The sequence below is a fragment of the Pristiophorus japonicus genome, chromosome 2, assembly GCF_044704955.1.
Source record: "Pristiophorus japonicus isolate sPriJap1 chromosome 2, sPriJap1.hap1, whole genome shotgun sequence".
In the NCBI taxonomy this organism is placed as follows: domain Eukaryota; kingdom Metazoa; phylum Chordata; class Chondrichthyes; family Pristiophoridae; genus Pristiophorus; species Pristiophorus japonicus.
This window is the reverse complement of record NC_091978.1, coordinates 315,815,729-315,834,279: the sequence shown is the minus strand read 5'-3', so window position 1 is coordinate 315,834,279 and position 18,551 is coordinate 315,815,729. Positions and strand designations below refer to the sequence as shown.

At 44.6% G+C, this 18,551-nt stretch overlaps 1 protein-coding gene across 1 annotated transcript; it reads right to left on the bottom strand.

Moving 5' to 3' along the window:
• Positions 1–12,462: 12,462 nt before the first annotated feature.
• LOC139234502 (interleukin-8-like) lies at positions 12,463–18,097 on the bottom strand. The gene is made up of 4 exons (XM_070865263.1): positions 17,967–18,097; positions 17,460–17,595; positions 14,094–14,177; positions 12,463–13,577 (listed from the first exon to the last, which is right to left on the bottom strand). Exons 1-4 carry the CDS (start codon positions 18,028–18,030, stop codon positions 13,550–13,552), a joined length of 312 nt encoding a protein of 103 aa, XP_070721364.1. The 5' UTR covers positions 18,031–18,097; the 3' UTR covers positions 12,463–13,549.
• Positions 18,098–18,551: the final 454 nt, after the last annotated feature.

Genomic DNA, 18,551 nt, shown 5'->3' with positions numbered 1-18,551 from the left:
GCCACCTTCCCCGTTTTATTTTTACTCCAGACAGGGATGTACAATTGCTGAAGTTCATCCATGTGATCTTTAAATGTTTGCCATTGCTTATCCACCGTCAACCCTTTAAGTATCCTTTGCCAGTCTATTCTAGCCAATTCACGCCTCATACCGTCAAAGTTACCTTTCCTTAAGTTCAGGACCCTCGTTTCCGAATTAACTGTGTCAGTCTCCATCTTAATAAAGAATTCTACCATATTATTGTCACTCTTCCCCAAGTTGATTAGTTGAGTTTGTAATGTAATATTAGAATGAATCATTTATACTTTATGTTTGGAATGTTTGTTTTGTGATGGCTTTCATTTTAGTATTGTGCTTAACAGGACGCTGTGATGTTCAGTAATAGAGGGATGGTAAGGTGGGGAAGTGTTGAGCAACAGGGATCTGGGGTTTCATTCAGGGAAACCGGAGTCTGATGATGCGCTCATGCACAGTTTGTCCGGAATGGGGATTTGCATGCTGCCTCCTCCTATTCTCCTCTTCCTCATCTTCCTCTTCCTCCTGAGGTGGTGGCAGAACCCATGATGGCAAGGGCCAAGTTGTGGAGGATGCAGCAGACCACCACAAAATGGGACACCTGCTCTGGTGAGCACTGGAGGGCTCATTCCTAGTGGTCAAGGCAGCAGAACCATTGCTTTAGCACCCTGATAGTCTGCTCAATGAGGTGCCTCGTGGCAGCATGGCTGTCATTTGATTGCTGGCCACGAGTGGTGGGGTTGTAGAGGGTGTCATCAGTCAGGTGTAGAGCAGATAGCCCTTGTCTCCGAGCAGCCACCCTTGGGTTCAAAATGGTGGCTGGAAGATTGCTGGGACATTGGAGTGGTGCAGGATGAATGCATCATGACTGTTGGCAGGATAGCGAGCATTCACCATCATGATGTGCTGGGCGTGGTGGCACAGCAACTGCACATTAAATGAGTGGTAGCCTTTGCGGTTATGGTACATTTCAGTGTTGATATGCGGTGCCCACAAAGCCACATGTGTGCAGTCGATGGTGCCCTGCCCCATGGGGAAGTTTGATATCCTGGCAACTCCACGTGCCCGCTCCTCCTCCTTCTCTGTTTCAAGAGAAGACAATGAGGTTTCTTCTCCTGGAGTACAGAGCCTCTGGGATCTCCCAGATGCAGCAATGGACGGCAAAGTGCAATATGTTTGCTATGTCGCCTGTTCCAGCCTGGAAGGATCTACTGGCAAGACAATTCAAGGCCACAGTCACCTTGAGGGCCACTGGCAGCACCGTCGTCGCTCGGCACTGAGGCTGCAGGTCAGTTTCCAAGAGGTGGCAGAGTTCTGTGACCACCTCCTTGCTGAAGCGGAGCCTCTAAATACACTGCTCCTGGCTTAGATGCAGGTAGAAGAAATGCTCCCTGAGGACCCTAGGTAGGTAGGGCCTCCTGCTGAGACCCCTCTTCCTCCTTCCTTTGCGAGCAGCTTGTCTTAGCTGCCTCTGATCCATGTCTCTGTTAAACTGCAGTGGGAGGAGGAATGCATGTAGAGCCCCCATGACCGGGAGCAAGTGGTGTAGTCAGAGGCCTTCCAGTAACAACCAATGCCATCCCAACATCCAGCGGCACTCACTGCACACTTTAACAACGTTATAAATATCTTCCAGCAAGCCAGTATTGATATAAACTCTGCAAAAGCCAGGACAAGGGAAATTAATCAATTACCTGCAGGATGGATGTATCCTTTTAAATAGTGCTGGTGGGGTTGGAGTTTCCTCGTGCAGTTGAACACACATTCAGCTGTGCATGTTTAGGAGAGGGCGTTGTTTGAAATGGAATTGTCATGCTTCAAATCAGCGTCACATTCTGACTGATGTCACAAACTGACTACTCTGCATAGTGCCGGCACATGCACATCCCACCTGTGCTTTTGCCCTCACCAGGATGGCAACCAGTGTGGGCCACGCTGCAAGTGAGCAGAAGCGAGATGGCCACCATTTTTTTTCTCAAAATCTTAAGGTGCCGAATTTCATGGCCGGTGTGTTTGCAATGTCTCTCAAGGCATGACTGCTTCTGTCTTAACTGTGGGTCGCAGGTCACTGTTCTATCTTTGTAATAGCTCCATCTGGTGATCAACCACTGAACTACTCTTCCAGTTCCTGACCTTTTTCAAGGGCCTGTGATTGATAATACTCTACATGTCCTTCTAATACCTATATGGCTCAGAGACATGGACCATGTACAGCAGACACCTCAAGTTGCTGGAGAAATATCACCAACGATGTCTCCGCAAGATCCTACAAATCCCCTGGGAGGACAGACACACTAACATCAGCATCCTCGACCAGACCAACATCCCCAGCATTGAAGCACTGACCACACTCGATCAACCCTGCTGGGCAGGCCACATTGTCCGCATGCCAGACACGAGACTCCCAAAGCAAGTGCTCTACTCGGAGCTCCTGCACGGCAAACGAGCCAAAGGTGGGCAGCGGAATCGCTACAAGGACACTTAAAGCCTCCCTGATAAAGTGCAACATCCCCACTGACACCTAGGAGTCCCTGGCCCAAGACCTCCCTAAGTGGAGGAAGTGCATCCAAGAGGGCACTGAGCACCTCGAGTCTCAACGCCGAGAGCATGCAGAAATCAAGCGCAGGCAGCGGAAAGATCGTGTGGCAAACCAGTCTCACTCACCCCTTCCCTCAATGACTATCTGTCCCACCTGTGACAGAGTCTGTGGCTCTCGTATTGGACTGTTCAGCCACCAAAGAACTTACTTCAGGACTGGAAGCAAATCTTCCTCGATTCCGAGGGACTACCTATGATGATGATCTAAATGTCCTTCTAATAGGTGAGAATGTTTCCCTGCTTACTCGTTTTCTTTACTTCGCTATCCGTGCGTTCATGTTCCACTCCAGGGACTTGAGTACAAAAAAATCTAGGCTGACACTTCAGTGCAGTGCTGCACTGTTGGAGGTGCCATCTTTCGGATGAGACGTTAAACCAAGTAGATGTAAAAGATCCCATGGCACTATATCGAAGAAGAGCAAGGGAGTTAACCCCCGTGTCCTGGCAAATATTTATCCCTCGATCAACATAACAAAAAAACAGATTATCTGGTCATTATCACATTGCTGTTTGTCACATTGTGGGAGCTTGCTTGTGCGCAAATTGGCTGCCATGTTTCCTACATTACAACAGTGACTACACTCCAAAAGTACTTCATTGGTTGTAAAGCGCTTTGAGACGTCCGGTGGTCATGAAAGGCATTGTATAAATCCAAGTCTTTCTTTCTTTTTACTGGGAGCCAATGTATGTCAGCGAGCACAGAAATAATAGATGTATGGGACTTGGTGCCAGTTAATGGTTAAATTAATGGTTTTATTAATATTAAAACAGTACGGGCTAGAAATTCGGGTATTAGTGATTTTGCCCGTTTTTGGGCGATAATGGAGTTTTTTTTTAGCACCGGAGTAGCGTTATCGCTAGACGTCACAAAATTCACCAAATGGTGACCAGCAATAGTTATAGCACTAAATTCGGTCTTACATGACTGAATTTGAGCACCAGAGTCGAAATTTGCGATAAAAAAAAATGGACCTTCTGCGCATGCGCAATTTTTTTTTTTCCCCGATTTTTTTTTTCTCTTTTTTTTCTTCTACCCGTGATTCTGGTCAGCTGTCAGGGTCCACCCGCTCATGCATAGTACATCCAGGGCTGAATCAAATATTTTTCACAGACAAAGCAGCCACGATAGAAGGGGACTCCAGCAGGCACAGAGCCCAAAGGTTTAGTTATGAGGCAAACAAGGCCCTGATTGCAGCTGTGCAAACCAGATGGGGGGAATTTAATTGGAGGGGTGCTGGTAAACCCCTCACAGCTGTGCGAAGGCATCTGTGGACCAGTGTGGCTGAGGTTTCCTCAGTCGATAATATCAAAAGGGACCATCAACAATGTCGTAAAAAGTTTAATGACCATTGCAGGATCATCAGAGTAAGTAATGTTTTTATTCATCCACTCATTCGTTACTTAAATTGTAAATCTGACACATGTTGATATAGGTAGGCTTAGTGTTGCACCTTATTTGCCATGATTGATCGTTACACATTAGTAAGGTTCTTTTTGACATCTTAAAAGATGTTTCTGTACTTCGATGTCTTCCTCATGAACCATGTGCAACTACCAGGGCTATTAAACAGAGGACTGTATTAAATGCACACAATATGGTATTAGTGCTTTGGTGTCTATGTTTGTGTGCCACAAGGGCAGAAGGGCCCTCTGGTAACCATTCCAATTGTCATCTTTGCAGTGAAAGTTGTCCCACAACCGCCAGGAGCAGCGGCGAGACGATGGTCCACCCCAGACACTGCTGTTAACGGACCTGGAGGAACGCATGGCAGCTCTGATCGGTGCCTCAGGGAGGTCAGCTACCCATGAGGGTGCTGATCCTATGTTCAAAACTGAGGGTAAGTCCTGCAAAATCTCTGGGCTGGGTTGGGGCAATGTGATGCAGTGTCTGTGGGGTAGGATTGGGGCAATGTGATGCAGTGTCTGTGGGGTAGGGTTGGGGCAATGTGATGCAATGTCTGTGGACTAGGGTTGGGGCAATGTGATGTAGAGTCTGTGGGGTAGGGTTGGGGCAGTGTGATGCAGTGTCTGTGGACTAGGGTTGGGGCAATGTGATGCAGTGTATGTGGGCTACATATAATGCAGTTGCGCCAGTTCTTCAAATGAGCCTATGTTATGTGACCGCTCATGTCACCCTGTCCCCTCCCTCTGCTGCTAACCACTCATATGTTGTTTTCTGTTTCTAGATGAGGAGGCACCAAATTCGCCAATGGATGCCTCCACCTCAGCCCATTGTGTGGGGGTGCAGGAGGAGGACCACGAAGATACCGAGGATAAGGAACCTCTGTGGGAGGAGGAAACCCAGGAAGCTATTGTCCGATGCAATTAACAACTTTTAGTTGCGGCCAATAGCTCTTACCAGGAAGACACATTCTCAGGCTTTGGCCAATTCAAGGCCCCGGGTCCAAGTAACATGCAGCCATGTACTCCCAGGATTGAATCCAGTATGCCATCTCTCCGGAGGGTGAGTCAGAAAAGCCGATCAGCTGACAGACAGGCAGATGCACACGGACCCTGGACATGGTGGGACTGTCCAGGGAGAGCATCCAGTTCGGCCAACAGCTCCTGGAGGTTTTAGGTGCTTTTCCTGCAAGCATTGCAGCGGCACTATCGGCGGACATGAGGGAGGGAATGTTGCAGATTGTCGCGGCTGTCAATGATCATGCCCAATTTATGATCTCGACCTTTGGCACTGCAGTCCCCAGTGTCACAGCACCCAGAAGCACATCACCTGTGAATGGTGAGGCCAAGCAAGAGGCTCGCCACTCAGACGCGGGGCCTTCCATAAACCGAGCTTCTCCAGGGGATCCACACATGCCATTGTCTATCCCCCTTTTAGAGCAGGATTCTGGCTGCATTGCTGCACGATGTCTTGGTACCACCTTGGGTACGGTCATGGCGTGAGGGAGGGGGGTTAGGACGCGGGGTGGGGAGGGTGGGGTGCCGCAGGTAAAAGACGTTCGGTGCAGGGGTTGTTCTTTCATTGTTTTGTTGTTGTTGTTGTTGCTGTTTTGTTGTTGTTGCCATTTTATAAATTTTTCAAAGTTTCCCAATTCTGTTAAGTTATTAAAAGTTCACAATAATGTTTCATAAATCTTATTCAAGTTACTGTATGTTAAATACATTCTTTTGTTCACCTTAACCATTCCTGTGTAGTGTCTCATTTGCAGAATAAGAGGGGGAATAGTCAACATGGTGGGATAGAGTGGGCAGGCAATGGTGAAACGTGCCGTTCACTGTTCAAGCAAAGCGATGAATTATGACCTGCTGACGTAAGGCTATTGCAATGGCAACAGCTCCACGAGGCCTCCTCTGTGGTGGTGGTGCGGGTAGTTGGATGGGTTCATCGTCAGGCTCTTCGTCCTCCTCCTCCTCGTGGTCCTCTTCCGCCTCCTCCTCCCCTCCCTCACCCCGCTTCCTCCCTGCTCTCTCCTGAGGTGATCCTGCAGTTCCCAGTGGCAAATGCTGTCCCCTCATGATGGCTAAGTTGTGCAGCATGCAGCACGCCGCAATGAACTCAGAGACCTGCTGGGGGGAATATTGCAGGCAGCCTCCAGAGTGGTCCAGGCATCGGAAGCACTGCTTGAGCTCTCCAATTGTCTTTGCAACGATGTTGCGTGTGGCTATATGGCTGTCATTATAGCAATGCTCGGCTTGTGTCTGAGGGTTCCGGAGGGGAGCCATGAACCAGGTGGCGAAGCTGTTGTTATGTATGTGAACCTCACCTGTGTGTAAGACTTGCCACTAGGGGGCACATCTGTGGGAGACCTATGGGTCACCTGTGTACCCTGGAGCAAGCAGGAATAAAAGTCAGTCCACCACACTACTGCCTCACTTTTGAGTTATATTAAAGGGACCAAGGTCACAATGGTTTGAGCCTACAACACAGTCTCATAGAGTTATTCTGAACTTAACAACTGGCGATGAGTTACAGATCATGAACTTTCACACGGAAATGGCTGCTGTTGGTATTCTTGAGAGATTTGTTGAGGGTGATGATTGGGAAGACTTTGTTGAGCGTCTCGACCAGTACTTCATGGCGAACGAGCTGGACACGGCTAAGATGGAGACCAAGCGCAGGGCGATTCTCCTCACCGCATGAGGGTCGTCGGTATATGGCCTCCTCAAAGATCTACTGGTCCCAGACAAACCAATGGACAAGACTTACACAGAGCTGTGTGTGCTGGCTCGAGAACACCTCCAGCTGAAGGAAAACGTCTTAATGGCCAGGTATCGCTTTTACACGCACCATCGCTCCGAGGGCCAGAACATGGTGAGCTTTGTCGCCGACCTAAGACGCCTTGCGGGACCATGCGAATTTGCAGGATCTTTAAGGGAAATGTTGCAGGACATTTTCGTGCTCGCAATTGGTCACGAGGCCATCCTCCGCCAACTACTGTCTGCCAAATCCTTACATCTGAGCAAGGCCATCACGATAGCCCAGGTCTTCACATCCACGAGCGACAACAGATATCTTCACAGAATTGAAGTTCACCGGCAAGTACTGTGCATAAAATTGTAGTCTATGGAAAAGAGTCAGACTGAACACTGTGAGCTCAAAGTAAAGTGTGACCGTAGTCTTTTATTGCAGGTCTCCAGAGTGCCTCTCCAACCTGTGAAGCCTCCTTATATACCTGTGCTCCCAAGGAATTATGGGATCCCTCGGGACTCCGGTGAATGAGCCCTCTGGTGGCTGTACAGAGTAAATACAAGTCCACAGATAATAACAATCCCCCCCCCCTCCCCCCGCAAAGTCAATAGTGTAACTATTTACAACGTGAGTTGATCTGGGGCACTTCTTGCCCTGGTTGATCGTCTCGGTGTGAAAGCTGGTGTTGTTGAATCATTTGTTGGGCCCTCACTGGGTTGCTATGCAGCTGGCCTTGCTGGGCTGCCTGGTGTGTTGGGCCCTGCAGGGTTGCTGTGGATGATGGGTTCTGCTTCGTGGTCAACTGTGGTGTGTGTGTTGAAGGATCAAAAAAGGTAGGGTCCGAAGTGGGTTGCTCAGGATAGTCTGTGAATCTGAGTTTGATTTGGTCCAAGTGTTTCCGGTGAATGAGTCCATTTGAAAGTTTGACCCGAAACACCCTGCTCCCCTCTTTGGCCACGACAGTGCCAGGTCGGGTCGGGTGAGGTCGGCTCGGGTCGGGTGAGGTCGGGTCAGGTGAGGTCAGGTTGGGTCGGCTCGGGTCGGGTGAGGACGGGTGAAGTCGGGTCGGGTGAGGTCGGATCGGGTGAGGTCGGGTCGGCATGGGTCGGGTGAAGTCGGGTCAGGTGAGGTCGGGCCAGGTGAGATCGGGTCGGGTGAGGTCGGGTTGGGTGAGGTCGGGTAAGGTTGGGTCAGGTGAGGTCCGATCGGGTGAGGTCAGGTTAGGTCGGGTTGGCTCCGTTCAGGGGTCATAGGGCATTGTGATCCGATCGCAGCTCCCGATTTGCGGCGTTTAATTTAGGGGCAGACAGGGACCGGCTTGCTTGTGGAGCTACGTGTGCGTGTCCGGTTTTCGGAAGGCCCGTTTTTGAACTGCCGTTTGCAGAGTTTCGCCGGGGTCTTGCACCGGTGGTTTTAAGTGGACCGCCAGCGTGCAGGGCTCGGGGGCCATGGTCTGCAGTTTAGCCGCGCCCGTGTTCTGGCCGAGGGAAAACATAGAAACATAGAAAATAGGTGCAGGAGTAGGCCATTCGGCCCTTCGAGCCTGCACCACCATTCAATAAGATCATGGCTGATCATTCACCTCAGTACCCCTTTCTAGCTTTCTCTCCATATCCCTTGATCTCTTTAGCCGTAAGGGCCATATCTAACTCCCTCTTGAATCTATCCAATGAACTGGCATCAACAACTCTCTGCGGCAGGGAATTCCACAGGTTAACAACTCTCTGAGTGAAGAAGTTTCTCCTCAACTGAGACCTAAATGGCCTACCCCTTATCCTAAGACTGTGTTCTCTGGTTCTGGACTTCCCCAACCTCGGGAACATTCTTCCCGCATCTAACCTGTCCAGTCCTGTCAGAATTTTATGTTTCTTTGAGATCCCCTCATCCTGCATGTGCTTGCAGGCGCATTGGTGCCTGTGAAGACCTGGAAGAAGAGGTAGTGTTGGAGTTTTTGTTTTTTCAATTCTGTGAGTGATCTGTGAGTTTGATTTTTGGATTTTTCCTGGGCCCGGCTGGCAGCTGTAAGTGGTTTGGCAGGATGTCCGATTCCAGAACATTTTACCGATTATGGATGACCCTGCCACGGATCGTCCCGGTTTCTGGATTCCGGAACAGTACGGATTCCGGAACTCCGGAATTTCGATGCTCAACCTGTATTAGTAAAAAAAAATCGGACTGGAGAAATGAATAGGACTAAAAGCTGATAAATCCCCTGGACCTGATGGCTACATCCTAACGTTTTGAAAGAGGTGGCTATAGAGATAGTGGATGCATTGGTTGTTATCTTCCAAAATCCCATAGATTCTAGAATGGTTCCCACAGATTGGAAGGTAACTAATGTAACCCCACTATTTAAGAAAGGAAGGAGAGATAAAACGGGAAACTATAGACAAGATATCAGTATTAGAGAAAATGCTAGAATCTATTATTAAGGATGTGGTAACAGGGCACTAAGAAAATAATAATTGGATTGGGCAGAGTCATTTATGAAAGGGAAATCATGTTTGACAAATCTGTTTTTGAGGTTGTAACTAGCAGAACAGATAAGGGGGAACCAGTGGATGTGGTGTATTTGGCTTTTCGGAAGACATTCAATAAGGTACAATACAAGAAGTTATTGAACAAAATTAGGGTTCATGGGATTGGGGGTAATATACTAGCATGGATTGAGGATTGCTTAACAGACAGAAAACAGAAAGGAAGAATAAACGGATCATTTTCAGTTTGGCAGGCTGTAACTAGTGGGGTGCTGCAAGGATTGCCCTAGCTATTCATAAGCTACATCAATGATTTGGATGAGGGGACCAAATGTAATATATCCAAGTTTGCTGATGATATAAAGCTAGGTGGGAATGTAAGTTGTGAGGAGGATGCAAAGAGACTTCAAGTGGATATAAACAGGCAAAGTGAGTGGGCAAGAACATGGCAAATGGAATATAATGTGGAGAAATGTGAAGTTATCCACTTTGATAGAAAAATAGAAAAGCAGAGTATTTTTAATTATTTGTTGGCCTTTATTACAAGAGGATTTGAGGTATAAGAGGTGTAGAATTTATCAATATTTCACAAAGATTCCTGGTACCTTTCCCCTGCAGAGGAGAAGAATCCCTTTCTGGACTTTTAAAATGGAAGGAAAAACTTCGGGACACAAATGAGTTTTAAAGGGGGAGATGAAGCCTGCAGGGGACAAAAGGGGATACATTAATGGAGACCCCCCCCCCCCCAGTGTTTGGACTCATAGGAAAGGGAATTCAAAATGGACCAAAATTACAAAAGCCTGAGATCCCCTAAACATCTATGGGAAGGAGCATATCAATTTTAAGATTCTACAACGTTTTGGCTGCAAAAATGAATTACCGAGTACAGGAGGTAGGGCCAACTCTGTGAAGCAAATTCGTGTATTAAGGATCCCAGACTGTCTGGGGGAACTATGCAACACCAATTCACCCCCTAAGAGATAATCAAATTACCAGCCATTATCTAAACTACAGAACTCATCCAAAATATGCAAGAGGCCAATTACCCAATCAAGCACAATGGAAATCTTGGGCCCAACTAGATGGTCAGGAAACTGGACAATCCTAAAACAATGCAAAACCAGTGATAGCACATTATCACACCCTAATCAAGTTACTGCTGACTAGCTCACTAAAAACACTGACAAAGGAGACATTTGAAAATCAATGGACAGAACAGTTTAAACAAAGCCCAAGAACTGATTTGGCGCAAAGATAAGGAAGCCTGTTTTAGTATAATTGAGGGCCTGTTCTGGCAGTTAGGTGTGCTTCTAGAGACACTATTAAGTTAGCAGTCTCGTTGCATAAGTTCTACACCAGCCTCGAAAAGTGGGATCCCGAAACATCGGCGAAAGGAATCTCTAAAACCCAGAAGGACAGCACCACGACAGCAAACAGGCTGTCAAAACGACTATTGGAAAGTTGCGGGGCATCGCGACCAACCAGTCAACCAGAACCAACCTGACAAAACCGAAGAAAAACCGAAGATTTTCCACTCTACAAGCTGGTCCTACGCTACCAAGGGGTACAGACTACAAAATGTGGACAACTAAGGCGAACCCCGGAGTTGGAACTGTCAAAAGGGGATTGGTGAGCATGGGCCCTGAAACCCCAGAGCTATAACTTAGTTAGTTAGGGGAATTGGGAGCGAGGGAGGCTGGGATAACTTGTGTAACTGTATCTGCATTCTCCTCTTTACCCCATTTAGAGTTTAAGCTGTATTCTTTTCTCCAAAGGCTGTAATTTGACATTTTATTCAATGTGTTGCACCCCTCAGTGTGTATTGGTATTAATATTCTATGTGTGTTATTAAAGGTGTGCCTTTTTACTTCTTTTTAAAAACAATAAAGCCATACCTGCTTCCTACCTTGAAACCGATTATCTGTCCAAATCTATCACAGTCCCTTCATAATTCCATTGTCTAGAACCAAGGGTGTGGGATCGAATCGGAACCGTTCATATAAGGTCAGAAGGGAAAGCTGACCCCCTGCAAACCACGCCTTACAGAGTAAAGACGTTTTACTGGAATTATATAGGGCCCTGGTGAGACCGCACCTGGAGCATTGTGTACAGTTTTGTTCTCCTTATCTAAGGAAGGATATACTTGCCATTTAGGGAGTGCAACGAAGGTTCACCAGACTGATTTCTGGGATGGGGGGTTGGACTATGAGGAGAGATTGAGTAGACTAGGCCTATATTCTCTAGTGTTTAGAAGGCTGAGAGGTGATTTCATTGAAACATACAAAATTCTTACAGGGCTTGACAGGGTAGATAAGGGAATATGTTTCCTCTGGTTGAGGAGTCTAGAACCAGGGATCACAGTCTCAGAATAAGGGGTCGGCCATTTAAGACTGAGATGAGGAGAAACCTCATCACTCAGAGGGTGGTGAATCTCTGGAATTCTCAACTCCAGAGGGCTGTGGCGGCTCAGTCTTTTAGGATATTCAAGACAGAGATCGATAGATATTTGGATATTAAGGGAATCAAGAGATATGGGGATAGTGCAGGAAAATGGAGTTGAAGTAGAAGACCAGCCATGATAGTGAATGGCAGAGCAGGCTTGCGAGACCAAAAGGCCTACTCCTGCTCCTAATTCTTATGTTCTTATGCTCTTACGTTCATTGCTAGCCCTTGAACTCACACTGTTGTGCCAGCCGTTTCTCCAATGTTGTGAGTTTTCAGCAGACTGGGGATGGTGCCAGAAGCTGTTGAGCCTCAAGCAAGCAATTCTGAGAACCGGAAGGCTGTTTCGAACACACAAAGAAAGTCCACAGATGGCACAAACCACAGGCACAATATGTGAAACACAATCTCTACTTCAATATTTTCTCCCATCTTTCTCCCATCTGGACTTGGGAGTTTATCTATCATTCAAGGAGACTCTAGAATAATCTGGGTCGGATGGCAATCCTCACTACAGTGAGATTTACAGGCGTTGGGGGGGGGGGGGGATGTGGGGAGGGGGGGTATTATTTACATGGGGCCCCTGGGAATGGGCCCCATAGACTCGTTCATTAATCTGTCCCTGGAGGAGGTTACACATAGTTGTGTTCTTTCTGTAATCTTTGTGGCCCCTGTGCAACTTATATCTATGATGGTGTGTATTATACAGTAAATTCACATAGTTGTTATTCAGTTCACCTCAGAATATTTTAATAATAATTTAAGGCAAGGTCAATTATTTAGAAAACAAGACATTGCACATCTACAGCTTTACAATAAATATATGAACTAATTTATCTTTCAATAAATATAAAAATTCCAGGGAGTGGAATGTATTAGAAAAGTTAAATTAGTTATTGAGAAAATAATCAGTTTCTGTATCATTATTTTGCTGTTATCAACATAACATTTTTGTAATAAATATAAGCGAAATCATTTGATGAAAACATTGAATATACATAAATAATGAAGTGTATAAAATAAAATGGTGTATTATAATAAATAATTGGCAGAATCAGAATCACAATACTGACACTATGTTACAGCACAACATTACATTCCTGCTGCATAACTGTACCCTGCATCTTAACCTGCCAACAAACGGGAAAGAATATGATAATCTAACCAGATCATTATTGGCATTGTTACACTGTTGGACTGGCTTGAGAAGAGTGCCTGCTCAGTGATATAGAACTAGCACTGTTGAGTTATAGTGCTCTCTGGTTATGCAAGCACTGCTCAGTGCATTAGTACTTATATTGAAGCATAGAGCTCGATTCATTAGTATCCAAATTATGCTGAAATATTTAGTGTTGGCGAAATGGTAACAGGACAGTTGGCTCTTTGCTAACAAACCATCTAGGATCTTTTAAAACCGGTGATGGTTGCAATCAACCTGAAAAACTGAATTAGAGTGAGACTACACCATTTGCAAAATGGCAATTCACCATCAGTTTGCCAGTGTCAATCCCTACATCCACAACAGTGTTTGGGGCAGGCAAAAACTGCCATCTCTCATCAGTAAAAATCACACATCCATTGATCCCACATCCAGTCTTTGAAATGTTCTCAATCAAATGCAACAGTACAGGGTACAGCTAAATAAGGAAAAAAAATCCAGCTTTCATTCTCCAAGTGCTAACATTGCTAAATAAATAAATACATAAATATGGAACACTGATTTAAGCCAGTTATATGCTCACTGGCTGTTGAGATCCTAGAATAAATCTGAACAAGATGGCTGGCAGATTTGAAACCTTGAGCTTATACAAAATTCCCTGATATGGGTGTGTTGTAGTATCTTCACACTCCTACATTGAGATTCTCTTCATTGAACTGCATTAGTCTTCTTAGATCTGTAGAGAGTAAAAAATTTGATAAAAATTGCAATGAAGCTTTTAGATCCATAATGGTCTATGAAGAAAATATTGTCAATTCATTTGAATCAGTAGAATTTTGACCCACAGGGTGAATGGGATTTTAGTCTTTGTAATAGATTAGAGCACTGATCTAAATTCTGCAATCCCATGCTCCCAGCAGGAGCTGCACTCAAATGGTTTGGAGAAGGAGCACAATCGTGTTTTGGCCCTATCTCCGACCCTTGCACCCTTCAAACATGGCTCCCAATGGGGGCTGTGGGATCGCTGAATTTTCCCTGATATCCTTCTATTATACCACCCGGGATCAATGGATGCCAAAAGGTAGTATCCTCTTTCTGCTAGTGACAAAAGATATTTGAAAGGGATTTGTGTCCTGTGTTTTGTCTAAGGCATAATGCACCTGACTGTGGAGTGTTTGATGCTGTAACTGGATACAAAGTGAAATGGTTTCCCTTTCTCTATTCCTTGTCCTGCACAGAAATAGAAACTTACCGACTGATTATCCTGTCAATAATTATCTTCACCCAGGCGGATGTAGGATTCAGACAGACTCGGTTACTATCTTGAAGAGTGGCACTAAAAGAAGTGAAGAAATGGATGTATTTGAAATTGTCTGTCCATTATCAGAACATTAAAAAAATCATAGACCAGAAAATGCCATCAACATTTTTAACTCTCTATTTCAAAATCCTTCCTGGTTTGAGATCTTGGGCATCCTTTGTCCCATATGTGGGATCCATGACCAATCTGTGAGGTGAGCATGCGACAAAATGGGGAAACAGTTGAAGGAAAGGCAGGTTCCAACACAGCTATTAGTCAGCACTCTGGAAGAGTGGTGAACTCCTGGTAGTCATGCTTGTTTTGCCAATGCCCCTTTATGGGAACCGTTATTAAGCAGTTGTGACTAAGTCTGTGACATGCCATTGGACTTGATATCTAGAATATCAAGATGGTTGGCATGTTGCAAGCTGTCCTACACCATCAGAACATAAAAACATAAGAATTAGGAGCAACAGTAAGCCTTTTGGCCCTTCGAGCCTGCTCTGCCATTCAATAAGATCATGGCTGATCTTCTAACTTAGCTCCACCTTCCCGCACTATCCCCATATCCCTTGATTCCCTTAATATCCAAAAATCTATCGATCTCTGTCTTGAATATACTCAACGACTGAGCATTCACAGCTCTCTAGGATAGAGAATTCCAAAGAGTCACAATGTTTTGAATGAAGAAATCTCTCCTCATCTCAGTCCTAAATGGCCAACCCCTTATTCTAAGATTGCGACACTCAGTTCTAGACTCCACAGCTGGGGAAGCATCCTCCCAGTGTCTATCCTGTCAAACCCTTTAAGAATTTTACATGTTTCAATGAGATCACCTCTCATTCTTCTAAACTCTAGGGAATATAGGCCTAGTTTACTCAATCTCTCCTCATAGGACAATTCGCTCATCCCAGGAATCAGTCTGGTGAACCTTCGTTGCACTCCCTCGATGGGAAGTATATCCTTCCTTAGGTAAGGAGACCAAAACTGTTCACAATACTGCAGGTCAATGTTCCTCCTGAGGTGCGCTGCTGCTGGAAAAGATTCCACGGATAGGCGGCCGCGCAACAAACTTAATGGGACTGCGCACCAAAAAGAAAAGTGGGAAGATTGCTTCAGTGTGGTTTCACCAGGCCCTATATAATTATAGTAAGACTTCTTTACTCTTATACAACAATCCCCTTGTAATAAAGGCTAACATGCCATTTGCTTTCCTAATTGCTTGCTGTACCTGCATGATAACGTTCTGTGAATTGTGGAGAAAAACATCCAGATACTTCTGAATACCAACATTTCCCAATCTCTCACCATTCGAAAAATATTATGCTTTTCTATTTTTCCTATCAAAGTGGATAACTTAACCCTTCTCCACATTATACTCCACCTGCCATGTTCTTGCCCACTCACTTAACCTGTCGATATCCCATTACAGTCTCTTTGCGTACTCCTCACAACTTATTCAGTAGCATTCTCGCTATTGAGTCAGAAGGTTGTGGGTTCAAGTCCCACTCCAGAAACTTGAGCACAAAAATCTAGGCCGACATTCCAGTGCAGTACTGAAAGAGTGTTGCACTGTCGGAGGTGCCGTCTTTCGGAGGAGACGTTAAACTGAGGCCCTGTCTGCCCTCTCAGGTGGGCGTAAAAGATCCCATGAGACTATTTTGAAGAAGAGCAGTTGAATTATCTCCTGTGTCCTGGCCAATATTTATCACTCAATTCAATCACTAAAACAGATTATCTGGTCATCATCACATTGCTTTTTGTGGGAGCTTGCTGTGCGCAAATTGGCTGCTGCATTTCCTACATTGCAACAGTGGCTATACTTCAAAAAGTACTTCATTGGCTGTAAAGCGCTTTGGGACGTCTGGTGATCATGCAGGTGCTATCTAAATACAAGTCTTTCTTTTTTCTAACTTTGTATCATCAGCAAATTTTAATACATTACACTCAGTCTCCTCATCTAAGTCAATGATATAGATTATAAATAGCTGAGGCCCAAGCACTGGTCCTTGCGGTGCCCGACTAGTTACAGCCTGCCAACCCAAAAATGACCTGTTTATTCCTACTCTCTGTTTTCTGTCCATTAACCAATCCTCAATCCATGCTAATATATTACCCCCAACCCCATGAGCCATAATTTTGTGCAAAAACCTCTTGTGTGGCACCTTATCAAAAGCTTTTTTGAAAAATCCAAACACACTATCCACTGATTCCCCCTTATCTACCCTGCTAGTTACAACCTCAAAAACCTCAAACAGATTTGTGAAACACGATTTTCCTTTAATACATCCGTGTTGACTCTGCCTAATCATATTCTGATTTTCTAAATGTCCTGTTACCATGTCCCTAATATTAGATGAGGTCCTCTCACCAAGTTGAAGGAAGACACCTTCAAATAGTTGAAGAAGAAACTCTGGGGGCGAAATTGTGTACTGCCCTGGGTAACAGCCACGAGGCAAAAGAATCAAATTGGTTTCAATTTCCCATACAACTCAATGGATTATAGTGTGTTTCCATGCTGTGCTCAGGAGGATGGTGACAATGGACATACATTATATTATGAGTTATATTGGTCACATGCTAGTCAAGAGGAGTTCTTTGATGTGTGCAGTTCTCCTAGCAAAAGTTCAAATTCATGCTCTGCCAGATGTCTAATGATCAATGAATGACAATTGCCCATGGAACAAGAGCCAAGTGGAGACTCTTTAACGTCACAGGAGCTGCAACATAACATGTCTGCCACTGAGAGATTCATCCTTTCTTGGCCAAATTCATAACTCGATGCCTGAGCCAAGCAGGTCTGTAGAACTCCAGGAAGCTGTTGATTATTGATCAGCCAGTTTGGCTCATTGATGGATAATAGAGAGGCAAACCAGTCACTGGATGCTGGAATTCTCCCATTCGACTACAGATAACCCTGCAATCCAAAATGAGTAGTATAGTCCTAGTTAAACAGTAGCAGGTTGTGTACTGATCCTCTGCTGCTATGCTGCAAAGTTTGAGATGACCAGCAATATGCTTAACACACTTGGAAGTCCCTCAGCCTTGATTCTCCTAGTTTTCAGTCAAATGAAAACCTTCCTGATGTGATTTTAAAGTCGTTTGGTTCAGAGGCTATTGACCAAAGTGAGGGTTTTTTTTGAACGTTAAAGACCCAGCCAACTAAAAAAAATATCCTCTTGCAGTATAAACAACCCTATTTTACATTTAATATTTTCCATCTATTTTCACTGTAAAGAATTATCAGTAACTAAACAATAACTAAATGTCATTTCTAGCAGAAATAAGATTCATAAATATTCTGTCACAAACACTTACATAATTTCTACATTCCCACAATGGGGACCACTTGGAATAATTTCAATATCCTCCATGAACTTCGGATGGATGAACTTTGAGGATGTTTTGATACACTGACAGCGCATGTTTATTCCTATGCTTCCAATCGATGCAGCTGAAAAATAAAAATATCCAAGGGATTAGTTTTGAAAATAGAGTTGAAATGCCTTTCTCAGATTGATACTTGTTCCTGCGCACTGAAATTCTACTTCTGTGTTCCTGGTGATGTCAGTTGCCTTAGTCTCTTGTCCATTACCACTCGCCATTGAAATTTAATGTCCTTACACTTATATAATTTGTTCAAAATGCAGATTACGGTAAATCTCTCTCATCATTTAACATGTATAACAAAGAACTAATGGGTAATTACAATAGTAATTCTGTCACAAAATGTTTAGGATAAACTATGGTTGCATGCACGTTGCAAATATAATTCTAGATTCTGTATAACTAAATGTGCAATACTAGAATTTGATAATTTCTTACCTTGTGCGGAAGCCACATAAAGTACAAAGAGAGTGAGGACGGTGAGAATAACTTTGCTGTTCATTGTGCTTTACTTGTACAATGTTCTTTATCTTCTTACTGTTGCTGTATTGCTGCAGTCTGTGTCTGATCCACACTACTCAGCATCTGCATCTATTGTCTAAATATTGTGGGTCACTAATGAACAGTGACGTAGGCTGAGGGAGCATTTCCTGACCAGAAGCCTGTGGTTAAATGTGCTGCATTCATCATTAGCAAAGCAGGCCAAGTTGCACAAATATGACGCAAATCATATGTAATAAGAACAAAAATGTATTTTGTCAACACTTACTCACAATTTATCTGTTTCAAGAAAGTATTTTGCTGCTATTAAAATCTATTTAGCCATTTCCAATCCAAAGTGGTTAAAACTCTGTGAAACATTTATTGAATGTTTAAGCATCTGTGATCACAGTCAGAAACGGAATCTGTGCAAAAAGTTTGAAGAGGTATTATTTTGTTCAAAGCCAGTCAAACGTACATTATTAAATGAATAACATTCCTTGAAGTTCTTTTACTCAGATTCTGACTGTCATTGTGGAAATA